This window comes from Salvia splendens, chromosome 7 (assembly GCF_004379255.2).
Source record: "Salvia splendens isolate huo1 chromosome 7, SspV2, whole genome shotgun sequence".
Classification (NCBI taxonomy): domain Eukaryota; kingdom Viridiplantae; phylum Streptophyta; class Magnoliopsida; order Lamiales; family Lamiaceae; genus Salvia; species Salvia splendens.
The window spans coordinates 3,165,143-3,186,542 of NC_056038.1; the positions used below are offsets into that span (position 1 = coordinate 3,165,143).

At 41.1% G+C, this 21,400-nt stretch overlaps 3 protein-coding genes, 1 non-coding gene and 1 pseudogene across 5 annotated transcripts; 4 read left to right on the plus strand and 1 right to left on the minus strand.

The window, feature by feature from the left end:
• Nucleotides 1-779: 779 nt before the first annotated feature.
• Nucleotides 780-4,049, plus strand: LOC121811638 (guanosine nucleotide diphosphate dissociation inhibitor At5g09550-like). The gene is made up of 13 exons (XM_042212522.1): nucleotides 780-897; nucleotides 1,473-1,535; nucleotides 1,680-1,763; nucleotides 1,857-1,964; nucleotides 2,054-2,226; nucleotides 2,371-2,482; nucleotides 2,572-2,652; nucleotides 2,735-2,797; nucleotides 2,879-2,977; nucleotides 3,045-3,169; nucleotides 3,261-3,471; nucleotides 3,545-3,619; nucleotides 3,695-4,049. Exons 1-13 carry the CDS (start codon nucleotides 811-813, stop codon nucleotides 3,743-3,745), a joined length of 1,332 nt encoding a protein of 443 aa, XP_042068456.1. The 5' UTR covers nucleotides 780-810; the 3' UTR covers nucleotides 3,746-4,049.
• Nucleotides 4,050-4,232: 183 nt separating this feature from the next.
• On the plus strand, nucleotides 4,233-4,304 carry TRNAP-UGG. The gene has a single exon. It is a non-coding gene; the product is annotated as a tRNA-Pro (tRNA).
• LOC121742435 (magnesium-dependent phosphatase 1-like) lies at nucleotides 4,277-8,325 on the plus strand. Of its 2 annotated transcripts, none has more exons than XM_042135570.1 (6): nucleotides 4,277-4,500; nucleotides 5,290-5,461; nucleotides 5,901-6,017; nucleotides 6,115-6,317; nucleotides 7,127-7,525; nucleotides 7,637-8,325. In XM_042135570.1, the coding sequence occupies exons 1-5, from the start codon at nucleotides 4,391-4,393 to the stop codon at nucleotides 7,218-7,220; spliced, it is 696 nt and encodes a 231-aa protein (XP_041991504.1). In that variant the 5' UTR covers nucleotides 4,277-4,390; the 3' UTR covers nucleotides 7,221-7,525; nucleotides 7,637-8,325. The 2 variants fall into 2 exon arrangements, with proteins under 2 accessions (XP_041991504.1, XP_041991502.1); XM_042135568.1 differs by having other exon boundaries at nucleotides 7,138-7,525.
• A 676-nt stretch (nucleotides 8,326-9,001) lies between these two features.
• LOC121810888 lies at nucleotides 9,002-10,959 on the plus strand (annotated as a pseudogene).
• A 420-nt stretch (nucleotides 10,960-11,379) lies between these two features.
• On the minus strand, nucleotides 11,380-12,564 carry LOC121741684 (putative UDP-rhamnose:rhamnosyltransferase 1). Its single transcript, XM_042134563.1, has one exon. It carries the CDS (start codon nucleotides 12,562-12,564, stop codon nucleotides 11,380-11,382), a length of 1,185 nt encoding a protein of 394 aa, XP_041990497.1.
• Between the last annotated feature and the right edge of the window lie 8,836 nt (nucleotides 12,565-21,400).

Sequence of the window (21,400 nt, forward strand, 5' to 3'; positions counted from 1 at the left end):
TAGTTATTAGGACAACTATTTATATTTCTTTCATTTGAAAAAATTGCATGCGGCATCTTCCTTGATAGAAGATCATTAAAACTTACTACAACCATTACACTAAATATATAAAGTCGATGAATTCACATTAAAATTAGCATTTCTTGCAAAATTTGAATTCGAAATCAAGTATTGCATCCGTGTAGCAAGAAGATGCATTCATTGTAGACCTCTTCATTGAATGATCCGAATATTTTTCATTTTTATTTTAAATATAAGTTCTCATTTAAATATCTTCTTGCACATTTATGTTAAATGAAAAATTAAATAACTTATACTACTATAATAATGAATTTATTTTTATTTTCTGATCAATGTGACCATGATTTATTTTAGCTATTAAAATACATATACTCCTGTAAATTATTTGGAAAAATATATTGACTGGTACTACACCACGAAAAGATTCAAACATATTCCCACTACTTATTTGTGAATGCTGTTTATGTGTAATGAGGATCAGATCATAAATGACAAATAATATTATACTAACAAAACCAATTAGTAATACACTTAAACATAATAACTGTTTTATGATTAAACTAATTTAAGGTATATGTAATAATAATATAAACGGTTGAAGAATAGTGTCGCCATCAACTGCGGAGAAGACTCGCTCCACTGCTATATCTCCCGCGCTCTTCGATCTTCATTTGCGCGTTAATGTTACTCTTTCCTCCCTCACAATTCACATTTCTCCTCTTACATTCATTCTTCCATTAATTCCTTTACACCTTCTCTTCTGCTTTCTTTCCCGCGCCTGAAAAAAGTATGGATGAAGAGTACGATGTCATCGTTCTCGGCACTGGTCTGAAAGAATGCATTCTCAGCGGCCTTCTCTCCGTCGATGGCTTAAAAGTAAGTTCATCTCACTCCTTTGTTTCATTTTTGGGGAGAAAAAATGGATTGATTGATCTGTTTGTGCCTTGAGGAATATTAACTCTGGTAAAATCATCCGTTGCTGACTAAATTAGAGTCGTTTTTGTTCGATTACACGACTAATATTACATTATGATCCGATTAATTGATGAACGACGACGAATCAGCTGTGAAAACGCTGCGGAAGGCTTGATAGAACTGGATAGATGATCAGATAGATCGGATGGATGTTCATCCGATTTGAATGAATTTAAGAATGTAGAGCGGTAGAATGACGCCACAAGCGAATGTGATTATTCGTTTGATAAGTTAGATAGATTCCTCAATATATGTGTCGAAAATTCGAGAGAGAATTCAAAAGAAAATAAAACTGACAATATGATTAGTGATCAACAAATCATTTGGTATGGCCTTCTGATCGATTTCTTTCTTATATTCGTAATTTTTTGAGTTTGTATCCGTGGAAGGGTAAAAATACGAGTATTTTGGCGGGAAAAGTTGGTTTTACGTTACTTTCTCGTATTGTTTTCATTTTTTTTTTGTTTTCCAAACAGGTACTACACATGGACAAAAATAACTATTATGGAGGAGAATCCAGCTCTCTCAATTTGATTCAGGTAATGTTAGAGAACTATTTTTCATTTCTGATTCCATTTAACTAGTATAATATATTGTACAATTATATGACCAAATGTATATTTTACCTAGTTGAAAGTAACAAAATGAAGTGATTTGGATTTGATATCTCTCGTTTTCTTTAGCTCTGGAAGCGTTTCAGGGGAGAGGAGCAACCGCCCGAGAATTTAGGCGCAAGCAGAGAGTACAACGTTGATATGATCCCGAAGGTATAGGTGAACATTGATGTGTTACAAATTGCGATGCCTAAGCCATTTGTGTTATGATTGGTAAGAACTAAGATGTTAATTTGATTGTTGTAGTTCATGATGGCGAATGGAACTTTAGTACGCGTCTTGATTCATGCGAATGTCACCAAGTACCTCAACTTCAAGGCTGTAGATGGTAGTTTTGTCTACAATAAAGGAAAGGTGTGCTGACTGATGATGAACTTTTGCTAGCTTTCTCTTTTTTCCTTTTTATGTTTCTTGCTCAGCCTTGACTTGACATCATGCTACAGATCCACAAGGTCCCAGCAACTGATGTCGAGGCACTGAAATCCCCACTAATGGGGCTTTTTGAGAAGAGGCGCGCGCGCAAGTTCTTTGTCTTTGTTCAAGACTTTAATGAGAGTGATCCCAAGACACATCACGGGATGGACTTGAGCACGATTACAGCAAGACAGCTTATCTCGTCAGTTTTTCACACTTATGCATTACTCTATTACACTGCCAATTTATACAATGTGTAGTTGTCGTAGCCTATGAATTTCTAGTGATGTTGTAAATGGAACGCGGTTGAACTCTGAGTGACAGCCTTGTGTGCTCTAATATGCAGAAAGTATGAATTGGAAGACCACACGATTGATTTTATAGGCCATGCACTCGCTCTGCATTTCAGCGATGAATACTTGGACAAGCCAGCACTGACTTTTGTTAAGAGAATGAAGGTGGAGAGATTCTATTAACTTGCAATCTATAGTGTTTAGTTGAAAAAAAGAAGTAGCACAGCTTTTCTAAACTTTCGTCTGTCAAACAGCTGTATGCAGAATCTTTGGCGCGATTCCAATCCGGATCTCCTTACATCTATCCTATGTATGGACTTGGAGAGTTGCCTCAGGTTTGCTCCCTTCTGAGTATCATAATTTCAGACGAATATACTGATAGCATAGTTTTGACTTGCTATAACGTCTGATCAACAGGCGTTTGCTCGTCTGAGCGCAGTGTATGGTGGGACTTACATGCTAAACAAGCCAGACTGTAAGGTGATAATAATCTGTTACATCCTAGCTTCGTTCGTGGAAACCTTCAGTGAAGAGATGTGTTAATTGTTTTTCAATCTACAGGTGGAATATGAGGATGGAGTAGTGGTTGGAGTAACATCCGAAGGAGAAACGGCTAAATGCAAGAAAGTTGTCTGCGACCCCTCATATTTACCCGATAAGGTTACTTTTCCCGCGTTTATGCACACATATAGTTTGGAGATAGTTTTCAGACCAATTTTGGTTTCAGGCTGAGAAGGTAGGGAAAGTTGCGCGTGCTGTCATTATAATGAGCCACCCGATCCCAGACACTCACGAGTCGCACTCAGCTCAAGTCATCATCCCACAGAAGCAGCTTGGCCGTAAATCAGACATGTATATATGCTTCTCAGTTCTCACCAACTCATACCTTTCTGTTTTACTTATGTAGGAGAGCTTTTACTTGTGTATCTTTGATTTCACTTAGGTATCTCTTCTGCTGCTCGTACTATCACAACGTGGCGCCAAAAGGAAAATACATAGCTTTCGTTTTGACAGAGGCTGAGACTGATGACCCGGAGGCAGAGCTGAAGCCCGGGGTGGACCTTCTTGGACCGGTTGATGAGATATTCTACGAAACCTATGACAGATATAAGCCCACCAACGACTGCGATTCTGACCATTGTTATATTTCTATGGTACACATCGCGTTCTTCTCACTGCTTCGCTTGTCATCATATCTTCACATTACTTTGTGTTATTGCATTGCAGAGTTATGACCCGTCCACACACTTCGAGTCCACTGTGGAAGATGTTTTGGCTATGTATAACAAGATAACTGGAAAGGTGAATGTGAATAGAATATTGTACAACTTATCAAAATAGTATAACCAATTCTAACATGTTTATGATTTGGTTTAGGTTATTGATTTGTCAGTGGACCTTAGTGCAGCAAGTGCTGGTGAACAATGAGCTGCATCAGATTCTACCCTTGTATTCTCTCATTATATGAGTTGTGTAGTTCACAGCAGAGGATCAAATCCCAACACCAGAGAAGATGAAACTAGTACATGCATGCTCCTCAGCTTCATACAAGTTTACCAGATTACTCAAGTTTTTTTTTTTGGGTTTTGCATTTTCTAGTAGCTAAAAATAAGGATATAATTTTCTGCCAAGTGTAATGGGACAAGCCATCTGCATTATAGCCATGGATATTGATGTTGGTTGCAACTAACCTTACCAATTTTTTATGTTTGTGCTAATGCTTTTCATTGGAACTCTATCTTGTATCCAACCAATTTGGTGTAATGGTACTACTTGTTTTCACTGTTTAACCTCCTTGATCTAATCATGTAATTGTAATCAGAGGTTGATAGGAAAAAACAATCAATGAAATGGAGTAATTTACTTATGAAACGAGAAGTAAATCCTAATTAACCGTTGAGACCCACTCATAAGCGGGCATTTGGTCTAGTGGTATGATTCTCGCTTTGGGTGCGAGAGGTCCCGAGTTCGATTCTCGGAATGCCCCTTTTATTTTTATTTTTTGGATTTTTTTAAAAAATTTTCAGTAGGGCGTGGATATTCAGTTCATAGAATCGAAGAATCGAGAGAGAAATGAGCGACGAGAGGGTGAAGAAAGAGGCTATGGAGATCATAGCTGAATTCGAGGTGCTGCCTCGTCTCGTCGTCTTTGACCTTGATTATACACTCTGGCCCTTTTACTGGTAATATTTTCTATATGTTTTTTTGCTATTATTTTCCCAATTTGCTTGATCATGGAAATGAACCCAAAAGAAGTGATCTTTGATTAGCGGAAGAAAGATTGATAGATAAGCTTGGTTTGGGAGAATTCGGGTGTTCTATTGGTAATTTGATTTGATTTTAAGCTGCAAGCATAGTATAGCTATCCAGTTAAATTGTCCGGCATCATTTCTTATTTGGACTTTGAAGTTTATGTTAGGACTCAGGACTAGAGTAATTTACATGGATGGTATTAAGATGTGGAATGGAAATTGTAGAATATATGTATTCAACTATCGATGTTGAGTAGTAAAATTTGTTGAAGGCAAGATTATTCAACATAGGGTTAGATGTGGAAGTAGCAATTTTTCTGGTCATCTTCATTAGATTTTGACATTATTATTTCTTGAACCAGAAACATGTGGATGCAAATATTAATCGATTTGTAGGATACAGTCATTGTGAACGAGTGGCTGGGTGATTTGCTCCTCTGGAAGATTAAACTCTTTGTAGATAGGAGTATATTTTTGAGGATTTGACTTGATTTAGTAAGATGGTTATCAGAATCTGTTAGTAATTTAATGACCAACTTTTACCATAGCTTAGACAATGATGATTGATGAGTTCCGTAATAACAGGGTAAGAAACTGGACGATTTTTGTGTGTATTGACCATTTTAATCAGTTTATCTGTTGAGTTATTCTTATTGCAGTGGTATGTTCATTGGATTGCTTATTTGTATTCATGGGGAATCTGGCTGTGTGTTTCTGCAGTGAATATCTCTCCAAGTGTGAAATGCCATCACTATATCCGCATGTCAAAGGCATACTGCATGCTCTTAAGGACAAAGGTATTGATATCGCTGTTGCCTCGAGATCACCAACTCCGGATAAAGCCAACACTTTTCTTGAGAAGTTGGGAATAAAATCATTTTTTGTTGCTCAGGTGAAAGTATGTTGTTTTGTGAAATTATCTGAATTCATATATATGCTTAGGACTAGAAGAGCTACTAGTTTTTCGTTTGAATAAAGGATTCCTAATCAATTACAAATCCTTGAAACCTCATTTTTGTTACATTTTGAGGCATTGGCCATTGTGGTGGATTTACATTGGATAGTTATTACAAAAGCTTTTTGTTCAATCCTCTTTTTTGTACATACCATGCAATACAAATGCTTATGTATCTGTAGCAAAAAAATTGTTTATTTTATCGTACTTGGTATGGCACAATCCGGACCATCTTTCATTCGCGGTGGTGGTGGAAAAGGGTTCTGTATGAAGACATAGGTGCTATTTTCTACTTGAGCACTTCTTGACATTCTACTGCCGAATGCTTTAGATACATTCGGGAACTGGGACTTGCCTGACATTTGTAACGTTTCAGGAGATATTCTCAAGTTGGACCCACAAGACTGTTCATTTTCAGAAACTGAAGCAGAGGACTGGTGTTCCATACAATGAGATGCTCTTTTTTGATGATGAAGATCGCAACATACAGGCAGTAAGATCTCATCCCATGCTTCTTCTTTTTCTGAACCACGTGGATGACAATCTTTTTGGCTGTGAATCACCACATAACCTGTGATCTTTGCTTCTAGGTATCGAAAATGAGTGTTACGAGTATTTTGGTGGACGATGGTGTCGATCTCGGAGCTTTGAGGCAGGGGCTCACTAAGTTCTCTCAAAATAGGTCGGCATTGGAAAAGAACAAGCAAAGATGGCAGAATTTTTCAAAAAAACGACCTCTTCAGAAAATCAGCAATGATTTAAAGAACTGCGTACCTGCAATGACATTTTCCAGGTTGGATTAGTGGTCCTAATTACAGAGATTTGTGCTAATTTTGTTGTGTTTAGTGATTCAAAGTCTGCTTAGTATTAACAACAGCCATCAGAAAGTTGTGTAGAACTTGACTCTGTATTTGATAATTTTATAGTCTCTTAATCTATGGTTTTATGTTGATCATTTGCTATTATAATACTCCCTCCGTCCCACTCTAGTTGAGTTGTATTTCTTTTTGAGTTGTCCCACTATAGTTGGGTGTAGTTGGCATGTCATAGGCTGTTGATCACGGCTATGATACTGTCAAGACATTCAACAATGGCGTCGGGGATTGGTGGATCATCAGCAGCAGGCATGGTTAGGTCCATGAGAACAACACTCAAGAGCACCGGATGACGCATTGCAACTATGTATAGTGTGTGGAACGAGAGAAGATTGACAACGTTCTCCACAAGAGATGGAAAACTAGGTTTTTATTGAACAAGAGATTAGGGTTTGTAGGAGATGAAAGATAAGATATAACTTTATTCACTCTTAAAAGAAATACAGAAACGACAAAGACCTATTTATAATACTAACCTATGCGGTTTGACTCTTAATACAAGTTGGGAAAGAACCGAAAAGAAAACCCAACTTGGAACTTATTAAATGCTCAACTCGATACAGGACATGACTACTATGGGCACTTGACCTGACTGTTCTTCCTGGTTGATGGTGATTGCAGATCTTCGTGTTTCACTGGATTTTACACTTGCTTCTTTATCATGTTGTCTTTCAGATGGTCGATGAATTTGTTTATATAATTATCTTGACTCTCATGATTGCCAAAGACACTTTGCAGCTCTGCAGCCTTCAGCCTCAACTGCTCACCTTCATCTTCTACAAGAACTCGTCTTATGGATTCAGCAACGACGTCCCGGCTAAAAGAACTATCTTTGTTCCTGGGAACTTCATATCCAGCTTGGTTTTCCACTATCAGCTTAGCAGTGAGTCCTTGGTCTGATATAAAGGGGAGAAGAATTAGTGGGTGACCATGAGCAAGAGATTCAATACATGTTCCCCAGCCTGAGTGGAAAAAAATCCTCCAATTGCTGGATGGGCGAGAATTTTTTGTTGAGGCGCCCAACCGAGAACAACGAGACCCTGGCTCTGAGTACGGCTGGCAAAACCAGGAGGCAGTAAATCTGAGCTATCCACACCTTGTGGCTTCCTCAGAATCCAGAGGAAAGGTAATCTCGAAAGCTCAAGTGAAAATGCCAATTTGTGTATTTCCTCTAGCGGCATCTTGTACTCGCTCCCGAACCCTACGAATAATACTGACTTGGTTCTTTCCCATCCAGCCATTTGCAGGTTTCAGGCCAGCTTGAGTCGGTTGATACATGCTCGCTCTCTTCAGTAATCGGAGGAAGTAAGCCAACAGGTAAAACTGGCTTCTTATATAGTTCTCGAATTATATTCAAGTAGTTGCCCTCAAACTCCTCACAGCTTCTCACCAAAATAAAGCTGCTTTCCTCGATAACCTTTCCTATACACTCCCTCTGCATTCTCCTTCGTGTGTGGTTTGGTGTCGCTTTTTGGACTGGGAAGTTGCTTCCCACCCTTGAGCTCTGCTGGCCAACATGTAAGCTGAAGACACGCTGAAAAACGCAGTGCTTACGCCGTACTTGGCAGCAACTTCTGAAATTCTGTATGCAGCAAAGTCAACAACTATCAGATCTGGAATTGCCTTCTGAAGCAGATGCTCGAATGGCTCAGCTAACGTGTCGTATGCTTTGAGGCGGGATTTTTTTACAAAAACTGACTTCTTCAGAAAATCAACAGTGATATATCTCCATCCATTTTTAGAGGACTGCTTAGTTACAATGACATTAGTGGTCCTAATTTCTGACATTTGTGCTAATCTCATAATTAATTGTGTTTAATCATTTGAAGGCTGATTAGTATTAACAGCAGCCATCAGAAAGTTGTGTAGAACTTGACTCTGTATCCTCACTTATTTTTAATTTGGATGAAGGTGATTATTTAGTGATATTAGAGTGTAGATTAACCAAGCAAGGCTTCAATGCCAGTCAAGTACCATACGTATATGATCAATTATATTTGAACCTTTCAAACTAATGTTTGAAAACTTTTTATGCAACTAATTGATATAAGTAACATTTTTTTTATCACCATTTATACGAAGATCTTGAATGCGACGAAACAAAATCTTGATGATTTTGAGAATTTGTAATCTGCATAAGAATTATGAACAAGTTGAAGCTTCTGATAAAAAAAAAAACTCAACCATTTAATACAACCAATTCAAAATGACAAAACATGGCAGAGATATATTTCTTTGAAATAATAGTAGATATTTAAATTATGATATTGGTCTCATTATGTCTGAAAACAAAATAAAGTTTCAACTTTGTAAATAAAACAACGTATTTTAGTGATATTAATGATACTCAAATGACATTGTTTTATTAAAATAAGAAAAAGGTGAAAAAGAGGAGAAACAAAATTCTTATTTAAATGAAAATTTGTCATTGTAAATATTATTAAAATATAGTTAATAGTAGTACTACTATTCTGTAATTTTGATAATATAAAAGTATTATATTTTAAAACTGGGTTGAATGGAATTTGATAAAAAATTAATGATGACTATTGTTCATTTTTTATTGAATTTCAAGTTTTCAACCACCTGCTGCAACTCTCACTCTACTACTTCCCACTTTCTTGGCCAACCAAATTCCCAAATACGTCATCCATAAATCCCCAGATAGAATCCTCAAACAAGAAATCAAACCTTAGCCCATCTCAAATGAGCCTTCCCACACTATACTCCAGCTTCCCCACTTCTCAGAAATGCATTCAGCAACCATAATCGTCACCCCCATCTCAAATTATCCTCCAAGAACTCACCTTTTCCCCCAAAAAATTCAAATTTCCCCGCCACAATTTATCGCTGCAGCTCAACCCTCAAGAAAAATAGCGTTTCTCGGTGGATTAGCCTCCAAAATAAGCGCGGTTGGCGATCACAGCGGCGCCGGATCTCAGACCCTGGCGGAGTATATGGGGAAAGGCGGCGCAAACGTCGGCGATGAGCTGGTGGTGCTGTTCACTCATTTGGCATATGCTTGCAAGAAGATTGCTGCTCTTGTGGCTTCACCTCTCAGCTCAAATCTCGGCAAAAGCTCCGACGCAGGAGCTGGCAGTGCTGAGAGAGATGAGCCGAAGCCGCTGGATATCGTGGCGGTGCGTTTTCTTGTTGATTTTGATTGTTTAATGTCCCTTTTGTTGTTTCTTATCATGAGGTTGCTTAGGAGATTTATGTCTCTATGAAATGTTGATTACTAGCTTGCTATTTTAAGTGATTATCTCTTCGAAATTGTGGATAATGAATTGTTGCAGATTAGATTAAAAGAAGGGTTTGTGAAATTATGATATAGACATAGTGTTTGGTGTTGAGATAGTTGATATCATTGATTACTTATTAGGCTGTGTTTAGTTGGAGAAAGCCTCTTGTTTCGTTTCGAAATAACATTCAATTGTGTCGCAGCTCGGCTCTTGTTCCATCTTCTCCAGTTTTTCATTGTTGGACATTCAGTAGTGAGGGGTTGAGTTATCAAAGCATGCACTTTTTTATTGCAGAATGAGATTGTGTTGTCGTCTTTGAAGAATTCGGGAAAGGTTGCAGTGATGGCCTCGGAGGAAGATGAGGCTCCTGTTTGGCTTGCTGATGATGGTCCGTTGTTGTTGTGTTGGATCCTCTTGATGGTTCCCGGAACATTGATGCATCTATTCCTACTGGAACGATATTTGGGATTTATAAGAAACTGGAGGAACTCGATCATCTGCCATTAGAAGAGAAGGCGTTGTTGAATTCTCTCCAGAGTGGAACTAAGCTTATTGCCTCTGGCTATGTCCTTTACTCGTCAGCTATGCTTCTGTGTGCCAGCTTCGGCTCAGGAACACATGGCTTCACCTTGGATCACTCGACAGGAGACTTCATCCTGACCCACCCAGACATTAAAATTCCTCCACGAGGTATGGAATTTCTGATATTGTAATCAACTTTTATGAAAGAGAATCACTGCATTTTCGATCTAATAATTTCATTATGTTTCTTTGTAATGTCAGGGCAAATATACTCGGTAAATGATGCTCGATATTTTGACTGGCCAGAAGGTTTAAGGCGGTATATAGATACTGTAAGACAAGGCAAGGGCAAGCATCCTAAGAAATATTCAGCGAGATATATATGTTCTCTTGTTGCTGATTTTCACCGGACACTCTTATATGGTGGTATTGCGATGAACCCGAGGGATCACCTTCGGCTCGTATACGAAGCTAATCCACTCAGTTTCCTAGCCGAGCAAGCAGGAGGTAAAGGATCTGATGGTAAAGTTAGAATACTGTCTCTCCAGCCTGTGAAGTTACACCAGAGACTTCCTCTGTTTTTCGGAAGCCCGGATGATATAGATGAGCTGGAGAGTTATGGAGATGTGCAACAAAAAGTAAACCCCGGATATGATGTATAGAAAATGTACTTTTGTCTCGTCTGTTGAGTCTTTTTGTTTACTTGGTTTGCTCATCATCTCAACCTTACGTTCTGTATAAAACCCACTTTTCTTCTCCGTGCTAATGGATTTTCTGAAATCCCGTGTTGTTGTAATATAAGTAGAATTTGAATTATTTTTAGCTATTCTTAAACATGTTTCAGTCGAAAATGCAGCCCAAGTTTATATGTTCGGAATTTTCATAGAACGATACCCTCCTAATGAAGAGGTGGAAGCAAGCTTGGACTTCAGGTACATTGTTTTTTAATTTTCGAAACTATCTTGTATGACAGTAAACTAGACAGAAAGTTAACATAATGCATTATCAGGTTCGATTTAGTTTCTAGTTTCCGGTATTCCTTGATAATTCCAAGAGAGACCAGTGTGACATTAATATGTTGTAGTTGGTGATACAGAACCTGAAATAAAAGAAAGATAAAGGAAAGACATAAATAGCATCATAACTACTATTGGCACTTGACCTGACTGTTCTTCTTGGTTGACGGTGATTGCAGATCTTCGTGTTTCACTGGATTTTACACTTGCTTCTTTATCACGGTGTTTTTCAGATGGTCGATGAATTTGTTTATATAATTATCTTGACTCTGATGATTGCCAAAGATACTTTGCAGCTCTGCAGCCTTCAGCCTCAACTGCTCGCCTTCTTCTTCAACAAGAACTCGTCTTATGGATTCAGCAACCACGTCCCTACTAAACGAACCATCTTCGTTCCTGGGGACCTCGTATCCAGCTTGGTTTTCTGCTATCAGCTTAGCAGTGAGTCCTTGGTCTGATACGAAGGGGAGAAGAATTAGTGGGTGCCCATGAGCAAGAGATTCGACACAAGTTCCCCAGCCCGAATGGAAGAAACATCCCCCGATTGCTGGATGGGCGAGTATTCTTTGTTGAGGTGACCAACCGAGAACAACGAGACCCTGGCTCTGCGTACGGTGGGCAAAACCAGGAGGCAGTAAATCTGAACTATCCACACCTTGTGGCTTCCTCAGAATCCAGAGGAAAGGTAACCTTGAAAGCTCAATTGAAAATGCCAGTTCGTGTATTTCCTCGAGGGCCATCTTGTACTCGCTCCCGAACCCTACGAACAATACTGACTTGGGTTCTTTCCCATCTAGCCATTTGCAGGTGCTGGCCCAGCTAGAGTCAATGGATACGTGTTCGCTCTCTTCTGTCAACGGAGGGAGTAATCCAATAGGTAAAACCGGCTTCTGATATAGTTCTCGTATTAGATTTAAGTAATTTCCCTCGAACTCTTCGCAGCTCCTCACCAAAACAAAGCTGCTTTCCTCAACAACCTTCGCCAAACGTTGGCCGCTGGACACGCCCGATACATCAGGTACATGCGTGTTGCGCATCATCCGATCCGGTGGCTTGGTGTGGCGTTCAGGACTTGGGCGTTGCTTCCCATCCTTGAGCTCAGCCGTTGACCCCAAGTAATCCAGCGTGGAAGCCGTGTACACGCTGAAAAACGCGGTGCTCACGCCATACTTGGCCGCAACTTCCGAAATCCGGTATGCAGCAAAGTCAACAATTATCAAATCCGGCATTGGCACTGCCATCTGGAGCAGATGCTCGAATGGCTCGGCTAGCATGTCGTGCGCTTTCTTGAGGAACGGCGTCTGCGCTTTCTGGATATCCATGGTGGCCTCGCAATTCTCCGGTAGTCCCTCAACCGGCTGCATTGGGAGCTCGAGAAGCTCCATCTTGGCTGCTATAGATGATGGGATGGGAGGTAGTCTCTGCAGGTTTCTTGGGGTGGAAACTGTTGGTTTCTGGGATTACAAAGATAACTACCGGGCGTAATACAACCCAAAAGAAAGGAAAGGAAGAACTGAACTTAAAAATACAACGTATAATCGAAACTACTAAACCAGTGTGATTAGCCGAGTCGAGGAGGCCTCTTCCCGCAAGACGAGATACGCCCCGGTAGTGCTCTTCGGTTTGGCGTGTCGTCCCCAAAGGTAAAACGGCTACGTCTCTATTGATGCAGCACCGCAATCAACAGAGCTCCGGCGAACTGGATGGAGGAGAGGGCAGAGCTTCGACAGAAAAAACTATGCAGGGAGAGGGAGAGAGCTTATGATGCAGAATGCTTTTTTAAATTGTGTAGTGATGCATGGAATGGCTGGCCTATTTATAGGCTCAGTCCACTGCAGGGGGTCAACAGCCATGATGGCTGTCATCATGGCAATTCGTAACCGACGTCGGTTACAGACGTGTGGCAGGAGTGTGCCATCCGTGTGTGGAGCGTGTGGATTTCTCACGTGGCAACCGTGACTGTGCCTCGCTTGACGACGTGTCAAGCCACTTGGATTGCTGACTCGGCGGTGGTCCAAAAAGAATAGTTTGGGCCAAGCACCAAGCCCAAAGACCACCCAAAGACCAATTGCCAAGATCCAAGTCCAAGTCCAAGTCCAAGTCCAAGTCCAAGATCAAGATCGAGATCGAGATCGGGATCGGGCTCGGGATCGGGCTCGGGCCCGAGGCCCGAGGCCCGCGGCCCGCGACCACGAGCACGAGCACGAGCACGAGCACGTGCACGGGCACGGGCTCGGGCTCGGGCGGGCGGGCGGCGGCGGCGCGCGCGTGTGCGCGCGTGTGGGCTCTTTCACCCATCTTGGTCCACTATAATTATTAAGTAACATAAAGTCACTTAATTTATACACATTAAAGATGTGTTAATCCTCCAATGTGGGATAATTAACACTAGTTAATTATTCCCTAAGCTCCATCTCCAAGCTTTAATTAAAAGCTAATTATGCCCAACTTTAATCCACTATTTCTCACTCACCGGAAATCGGATTTGAGAAAGTGAATATACTACATTTACCTACGTAAAATGTAGATCGACGCTATGTCATTTAATTTCACAAAATTAAATGTCTCGTCACATTTATTATTTGGTCAAAATCCATTGACCGGGCATATTTAATCCATGATTTTTTTACAATCCCCCACATGAGTGGAAATAGCCGAATGCATATGCATGCAGACACAAGCTCAACCCTCGCGAGGTATATAAGCATAAGGATAGGTAGTTGTTGACTTTGAACCCTCCATAGTCGACACCATCGGATACACAGGCGGCTTAGTAGCGCGATGCTTTGAACTAATCCCCCACGGCGTGCACCGAGACAATGGTGTTAACACTTAAACACCTCAACCTCATCCGTTCTCACGTTTTGTGTCCATTGCGGTCTTGGACACCACTTTGGATTCATAAGTGCGTTTTTTATGAAGCGACCACACTTCGCACTTACGTAGGTGATTCTTAGTCAAGTACCTTGCCATACTTGGTCTCTTTGAGAATTCCATCTCTTTGAGATCCTTAAGAACCATTAAAAGTCATAGACTTAGCCTTTACCACGAGGCAAGTTCTCCAACACTCTATTGCTCTCTAGGGAATAGATATAGTTTGAGTGTTTTTCCATGAACTCTCATAGCTTAGTTGTCCCTTTGAACCAAGTTCTTGGGATCTCCAGTCATCATGGTTGGGTTACCACTATGACAATTCTTTAGTTTGTGGATTTCAAACCCATTCCCTCTAGCAACTTATTCATTTGATCACGGTTTAACCCTTTGGTTAGCGGATCCGCTAGATTATCTATTGACTTCACATAGTCAATTGTAATCACCCCTGTTGTGATCAAATGTCTCACGGTGTTATGTCGTCGACGTATATGTCGAGACTTACCGTTATAGAAACCATTGTTTGCCCTTCCAATAGCCGCTTGGCTATCGCAGTGAATCAGCACTGGTGGCACTGGCTTAGACCAACATGGAATGTCTTCAAGGAAGTTCTTAAGCCACTCGGCTTCCTCACCAGCCTTATCCAAGGCAATGAACTCCGATTCCATTGTTGATCGGGCTATACAGGTCTGTTTTGTGGATTTCTACGATACAGCACCACCCCCAATAGTAAAGACATATCCACTTGTTGAAAGTGAGTCTCTATTATCGGATATCCAATTGGCATCACAGTACCCTTCAAGCACCGGGGGGTATCTCGAGAAGTGTAGCCCAAGATTTTGAGTGTGTTTTAAATATCTCAAAACCCTCACAAGAGCTCTCCAATGCTCTTTGCTTGGATTGCTCGTGTAACGACTTAACTTGTTCACGACACAAGCAATGTCAGGTCGAGTGCAATTAGTCAAGTACATAATGCACCCGATGACCCGTGCATACTCTTCTTGTGCAACGGGCTCGCCTTTGTTTTTGCTCAAGTGAACGTCGAGTTCAATTGGAGTCTTAACCGGCGCGCCATCATAGGCTTTGAATTTATTCAATATCTTCTCAACATAATGTGATTGTGTTAAGATGATTCCATCATTCGTTCTTAGAATCTTCATTCCAAGAATTACATCGGCTAGACCCATGTCTTTCATGTCAAAGTTTCTCTTTAACATGGCCTTTGTATCGTTAATTACTTGAGTGTTGCTACCCAAGATTAACATATCATCAACGTAGAGACACACTATAACATGACCGTTATTAGTGCTCTTGATGTAGACACATTTGTCGCACTCGTTGATTTTAAACCCATTTGATAACATCACATTATCAAACTTCAAGTGCCATTGCAATGGCGCTTGTTTCAATCCATATAGGGATTTCACGAGCTTGCATACCTTTTTCTCTTGTCCAGGTACTACAAACCCTTCGGGTTGTTCCATGTAGATTTCGTCTTCTAGTTCACCATTCAGAAACGCGGTCTTTACATCCATTTGATGAATCTCGAGATTGTGCAATGCAGCAATAGCGAGAAGCACCCGGATAGATGTAATCCTTGTTACAGGTGAATAGGTATCGAAGAAGTCATGTCCTTCTTTTTGTTTAAAACCCTTTACTACTAATCGGGCTTTATACTTATCAACTGTTCCATCGGCCTTAAACTTTCTTTTAAGAACCCATTTGCATCCTAAAGGTTTAGCACCTTCGGGCAAATCAACCAACACCCATGTGTGGTTTAGCAAAATTGAATCAATTTCGCTTTGAACAGCTTCTCTCCAATGCAGCCCGTCTGGGCCAGCAAAGGCTACTTTTATCGATGTTGGTTCTTCATCCAACATGAAAGCAATGTAGTCAGGACCAAAAGTTTTTGGTGTTCTGACTCTATTACCACGTCTTAGTACTGTATCTTTTGGATCGGGCCTTGCACGCTTGCGCGATTCAGGTTCCGCATCTGTTGATTTAGAACTAGTGGCTTCTTCTTCCACTTGTTTAGAACTAGTGGCTTCTTCAATTCTTGTCTCAGAATTGGTTGATACTTTTTCCTTATCTTTGCAAGGAAAAGTATTTTCGAGAAATACAGCATTCCTCGACTCAATTGTTGTTCCTACTGTGATAGTCGATATTTCAGACTTGTGAACAACAAATCGATATGCACTACTGTTAAGTGCATATCCAATGAAGATGCAATCAACCGTCTTAGGTCCGATTGTAACTTCTTTGGGCGGAGGAACCATCACCTTTGCCAAACACCCCCACACTTTGAGGTATTTGTAGGATGGCTTCCTTCCCTTCCACAACTCATAAGGAGTAACATCTTTTCCTTTGAGAGGGATTTTATTCAAGATATAGTTTGCTGTCAAAACAGCTTCCCCCCACATGTTATGTGGTAATCCTGAACTGAGTAGCAGTGCATTCATCATCTCTTTTAGAGTTCGATTCTTGCGTTCTGCAACACCATTAGATTGTGGTGAATATGGAGCAGTTGTTTGATGAATTATACCACTTGCGTTGCATAACTCCTCAAACGGGGCTACATATTCGCCTCCTCTATCGCTTCGAATCATTTTGATTTTACAACCAAGTTGATTCTCAACTTCGTTCTTATAATTTTTGAACGCCTCTATTGCTTCATCTTTGCTTCTTAAAAGATAAATGTAGCAATATCTTGTGCAATCATCTATGAAAGTGATAAAGTACTTTTTACCACCTCTAGTTTGCAACATCTTTAAATCACATACATCCGTGTGAATTAATTCAAGGGGTTTTGTGCTTCGTTCAACCGAGTGAAACGGCAACTTAGTCATTTTTGCTTCAAGACAAATTTCACATTTATCTTGGATATCCAATTCATTAGCCTTTAGTAAATCTAAATTTACTAATCTTTTAATGGCTTTTGAATTTACATGTCCCAATCTACAATGCCACAAATTTGAAGACTCAATCAAATAAGAGGAAGTAGATGCTTTATTCTTATTGGCCAATGGCTTCGCAACACTTCGAGTTGCTACACTAAGCTTGAAAAGCCCATCGGTTACATAACCTTTTCCGATGGATTTTCCAAACTTATACAAGACAAACCTATCGGACTCAAATACAAGTTTAAACCCTTTATTAACTAGTATTGATCCTGACACTAGGTTCTTGCGGATGTCCGGGACATGCAGCACATCCTTCAAAGTGATAGTTAGGCCAGACGTCATCATGAGAATCACGTTGCCAACGCCGAGGACTTCTGACGATGCTTGATTCCCCATGTTGATCTTCCTCCCTTCAACAGCAGTGTAGGAGGCAAACTTGCTCCTGTCGGAGCAAACATGAGCAGTAGCGCCGGTGTCGATGTACCAGCCTCCCTTGTTATCAACAAGGTTAACCTCTTCAGTGACCACTGCAATGAGGTCGTTCTCATCCCAGTCCTTGAACTCCTTCTCAACGACGTGGGCTGCCGGCTTCTTCTTCTTGCTGCGGCAGTCTTTGGCAAAGTGGCCCGATTTGCCACATTTGTAGCAGTCGCCTTCAAACTTCCTTGAAGGCTGCTTTCCCTTCCCTTTGTCATTTGGACGGTTTGGGCGAGGGCGTTTGTTGGAGGGACCGCCCCGCTCCAACAGGTTGGCTTTGGCTTCATTTGGGGTGAAGCCTTTAGCCTTCTGATCACTTTTGCGCACGTCGGCCTCAATGCGCAACTTCACGATCAAGTCTTCAAGGGTCATCTGCTTTCGCTTGTGCTTGAGATAACTCTTGAAGTCCTTCCAACTTGGAGGGAGCTTGTCAATGATCGTGCACCTTAGGAATTTATCGGGCAAGGTCATCCCTTCAGCCACTAATGAGTGGATGATCATTTGGAGCTCTTGGACTTGCTCCATGACGGGTCGAGAGTCGACCATTTTGTAGTCCATAAACTTGGATGCTACAACTTGTTCCGTCCCAGCAGCATTATCTATGCTATACTTCTTTTCTAGGTTTTCCCACATTTGTTTAGATGTGGTTACATTGGAGTATACATTGTACAAACTATCATCTAAAGCACTTAGAATGAAATTTTTACAAAGATAATCTCCTTTCCTCCAAGCTTCATAATCTGCCATGACTTCGAGCCTAGTCTCTTGGTCGCTTGGTGCGGGCGGCTCGTTCTCCGTGAGGAAGTTGGCGACGCCCAATGTTGTCAAGTAGAACAACATCTTCTGGTACCACCGCTTGAAGTCAGATCCTCCAAACTTTGGTGGTTTCTCGGCAGGTGGCATCATTCTTGGTGCCAAAGGTGCCGCAGTTGGTCCTTGGAAGGAACCAATTCCGTTGCCCCCGAAGGAGCCAACAACTTGGTTGGGCATAGAGCCCCCACCATTCATGTTGGGCATAGAGCCCGCCATGGTCGTACCAGCCCCGAAGGGACTAGCACCCGCATGAGACCCGAAGGCCCCAGCATTCGTGTTGATCCCGAAAGATCCAACACTAGTATTGAGCCCGAAGGCACCAACACTCGATCCATTAAAGGATCCGAAGGAACCACTAAAAGTGGAACCAACCGAACCACCAAAGGTGGAACCAGTGGACGCCCCGAAGGGGTTGTCCCAAACCCAAGGGACGGTGGATGAAGCGGCTGGGAAGCCAGGAGTTGGCATCATCGAGGGAATCGATGAAGTGTTGACCGGTCCAGTGGTCGCCATGGTGGAGGGAATGGCGGCGGCGGTGGTGGCAGCGGCGGTGTTGGAGTCGGTAGACATCTCCAGCAAAGGTGTTTAATATTTCGAAAGTTTTAGTTCAGTTTAGAAGTCCAAATTCCTTCAAAGGCAAGTTATCTCGTCTTGCGATTGTTGGTTTCTGGGATTACAAAGATAACTACCGGGCGTAATACAACCCAAAAGAAAGGAAAGGAAGAACTGAACTTAAAAATACAACGTATAATCGAAACTACTAAACCAGTGTGATTAGCCGAGTCGAGGAGGCCTCTTCCCGCAAGACGAGATACGCCCCGGTAGTGCTCTTCGGTTTGGCGTGTCGTCCCCAAAGGTAAAACGGCTACGTCTCTATTGATGCAGCACCGCAATCAACAGAGCTCCGGCGAACTGGATGGAGGAGAGGGCAGAGCTTCGACAGAAAAAACTATGCAGGGAGAGGGAGAGAGCTTATGATGCAGAATGCTTTTTTAAATTGTGTAGTGATGCATGGAATGGCTGGCCTATTTATAGGCTCAGTCCACTGCAGGGGGTCAACAGCCATGATGGCTGTCATCATGGCAATTCGTAACCGACGTCGGTTACAGACGTGTGGCAGGAGTGTGCCATCCGTGTGTGGAGCGTGTGGATTTCTCACGTGGCAACCGTGACTGTGCCTCGCTTGACGACGTGTCAAGCCACTTGGATTGCTGACTCGGCGGTGGTCCAAAAAGAATAGTTTGGGCCAAGCACCAAGCCCAAAGACCACCCAAAGACCAATTGCCAAGATCCAAGATCCAAGTCCAAGTCCAAGTCCAAGATCGAGATCGAGATCGGGCCCGAGGCCCGAGGCCCGCGGCCCGCGACCACGAGCACGTGCACGTGCACGTGCACGGGCACGGGCACGGGCTCGGGCTCGGGCGGGCGGGCGGCGGCGGCGCGCGCGTGTGGGCTCTTTCACCCATCTTGGTCCACTATAATTATTAAGTAACATAAAGTCACTTAATTTATACACATTAAAGATGTGTTAATCCTCCAATGTGGGATAATTAACACTAGTTAATTATTCCCTAAGCTCCATCTCCAAGCTTTAATTAAAAGCTAATTATGCCCAACTTTAATCCACTATTTCTCACTCACCGGAAATCGGATTTGAGAAAGTGAATATACTACATTTACCTACGTAAAATGTAGATCGACGCTATGTCATTTAATTTCACAAAATTAAATGTCTCGTCACATTTATTATTTGGTCAAAATCCATTGACCGGGCATATTTAATCCATGATTTTTTTACAGAAACGTATGAAACAAACATCCCTTTCGCTGCCAATCGCTTCGATAACTCGAAGAAGGGTATCATGTGGCCGAAGGCCAGCCATGGAAACATCATTATGCGGTGAGTTTTTGCTTCCATTTTTCTCAGCAAATTTGTGCTTTGCAGATCTTATGTAGAGATGTTGACACCCTTCAGTTTATTTGTGTTGTTCAAGTTAACATAGTCAAGATGTTTGGAATTTTATATTCACAAGAATCAAGATTTTTTATTTAAGTATTGCCATGGCCGGCTATATGATACAAGTAGCTGGTTTTTCAATTATTGAGGCATGGAATTTGTACCCCACGCCTCTTTATTTGTACTTTTGCAGAACAGTGTTGTTGTAACTTTATGATACATTCATCGCACAAGTGACGAAAACGAAAAGGACGGTTGTTGTTGTTTTATGCTTTCACTGTATCAATTTATGATGTAATGATATCAATCACAACGAATAAACATGTCAGTTGTAATGAACGAAAAGGATATTTGTTACTACTACTTTATGCTTTTGCTATAAAGTAAGTTTTTTTGGTTTGTGCCAGTATTTTAAAAACCGGATCGAACTGGCCGGTCCGATCGGTTGGGCCACGAACCGGCAAGCTCTCCGGTCCGATTTGCTCATTAAAACCGCCTAGCTATTGAGCCATTCTGGACCGGCAATACTGGGCGGTGCGCCCGAAACTGCTGGCCCGTTGTACCATTTTTCCATTTTTTTTAAATCTATATTTTCAGATCTGGTTAAGCTCCCGCTTGCACTCTTCTCTCAACCATGAGGGCTGATTTAGAGGATGATAATAAGGATTTAGGAGTAGAATAACTGAAAAAAAAAACAAAATAGCAATGTTTTAAAAACCGGACCGGTGTTGCTATCGGTTCAACTGGTTCGACCGGTCGAATCACAGGTCGAGCCGGAATACGGTAGCATATATATAATTAAATATATATTATAAGGGTTATGATCAATTGTTAACTAATTAACAATCCAAAAATAAAATCAATTCTTAGCCATTAGATTAAGAGATCCAATGGTTAAAATAATGACAAGTGTATTATATTTTAAATTTAAATAATTAATAAATAAATTTAAAAGGTATTAATGTCAATTCTCTCTTATCAAAATCATCTCAAAACTTTAAATTAACTTAACTCTCTCGATTTAAATTATTTTTCGCAAAAAATATATCAAATTAAAGATAATTTTATAAGGATTATAACGAGATCTCAATTGCATATGTTCCGACGATGTTCGGGTGATGAAATTTGATAATTTATATTTCTATTTTCGTACATATTGTAAGTAGATTTTATCAACAAATACACAAAGAAATATCAATATAG

Coding starts and splice junctions, on each gene's coding strand:
- LOC121811638 (XM_042212522.1), top strand. CDS start 811: ATGGATGAAGAGTACGATGTCATCGTTCTCGGCACTGGTCTGAAAGAA. Junction 2,653..2,734: donor GACTTGGAGAGTTGCCTCAG/GTTTGCTCCCTT, acceptor TCTGATCAACAG/GCGTTTGCTCGTCTGAGCGC. Junction 3,170..3,260: donor CTTGGCCGTAAATCAGACAT/GTATATATGCTT, acceptor GATTTCACTTAG/GTATCTCTTCTGCTGCTCGT.
- LOC121742435 (XM_042135568.1), top strand. CDS start 4,391: ATGAGCGACGAGAGGGTGAAGAAAGAGGCTATGGAGATCATAGCTGAA. Junction 4,501..5,289: donor ACACTCTGGCCCTTTTACTG/GTAATATTTTCT, acceptor GTGTTTCTGCAG/TGAATATCTCTCCAAGTGTG. Junction 5,462..5,900: donor AATCATTTTTTGTTGCTCAG/GTGAAAGTATGT, acceptor GTAACGTTTCAG/GAGATATTCTCAAGTTGGAC.
- LOC121741684 (XM_042134563.1), bottom strand. CDS start 12,564: ATGGAGCTTCTCGAGCTCCCAATGCAGCCGGTTGAGGGACTACCGGAG.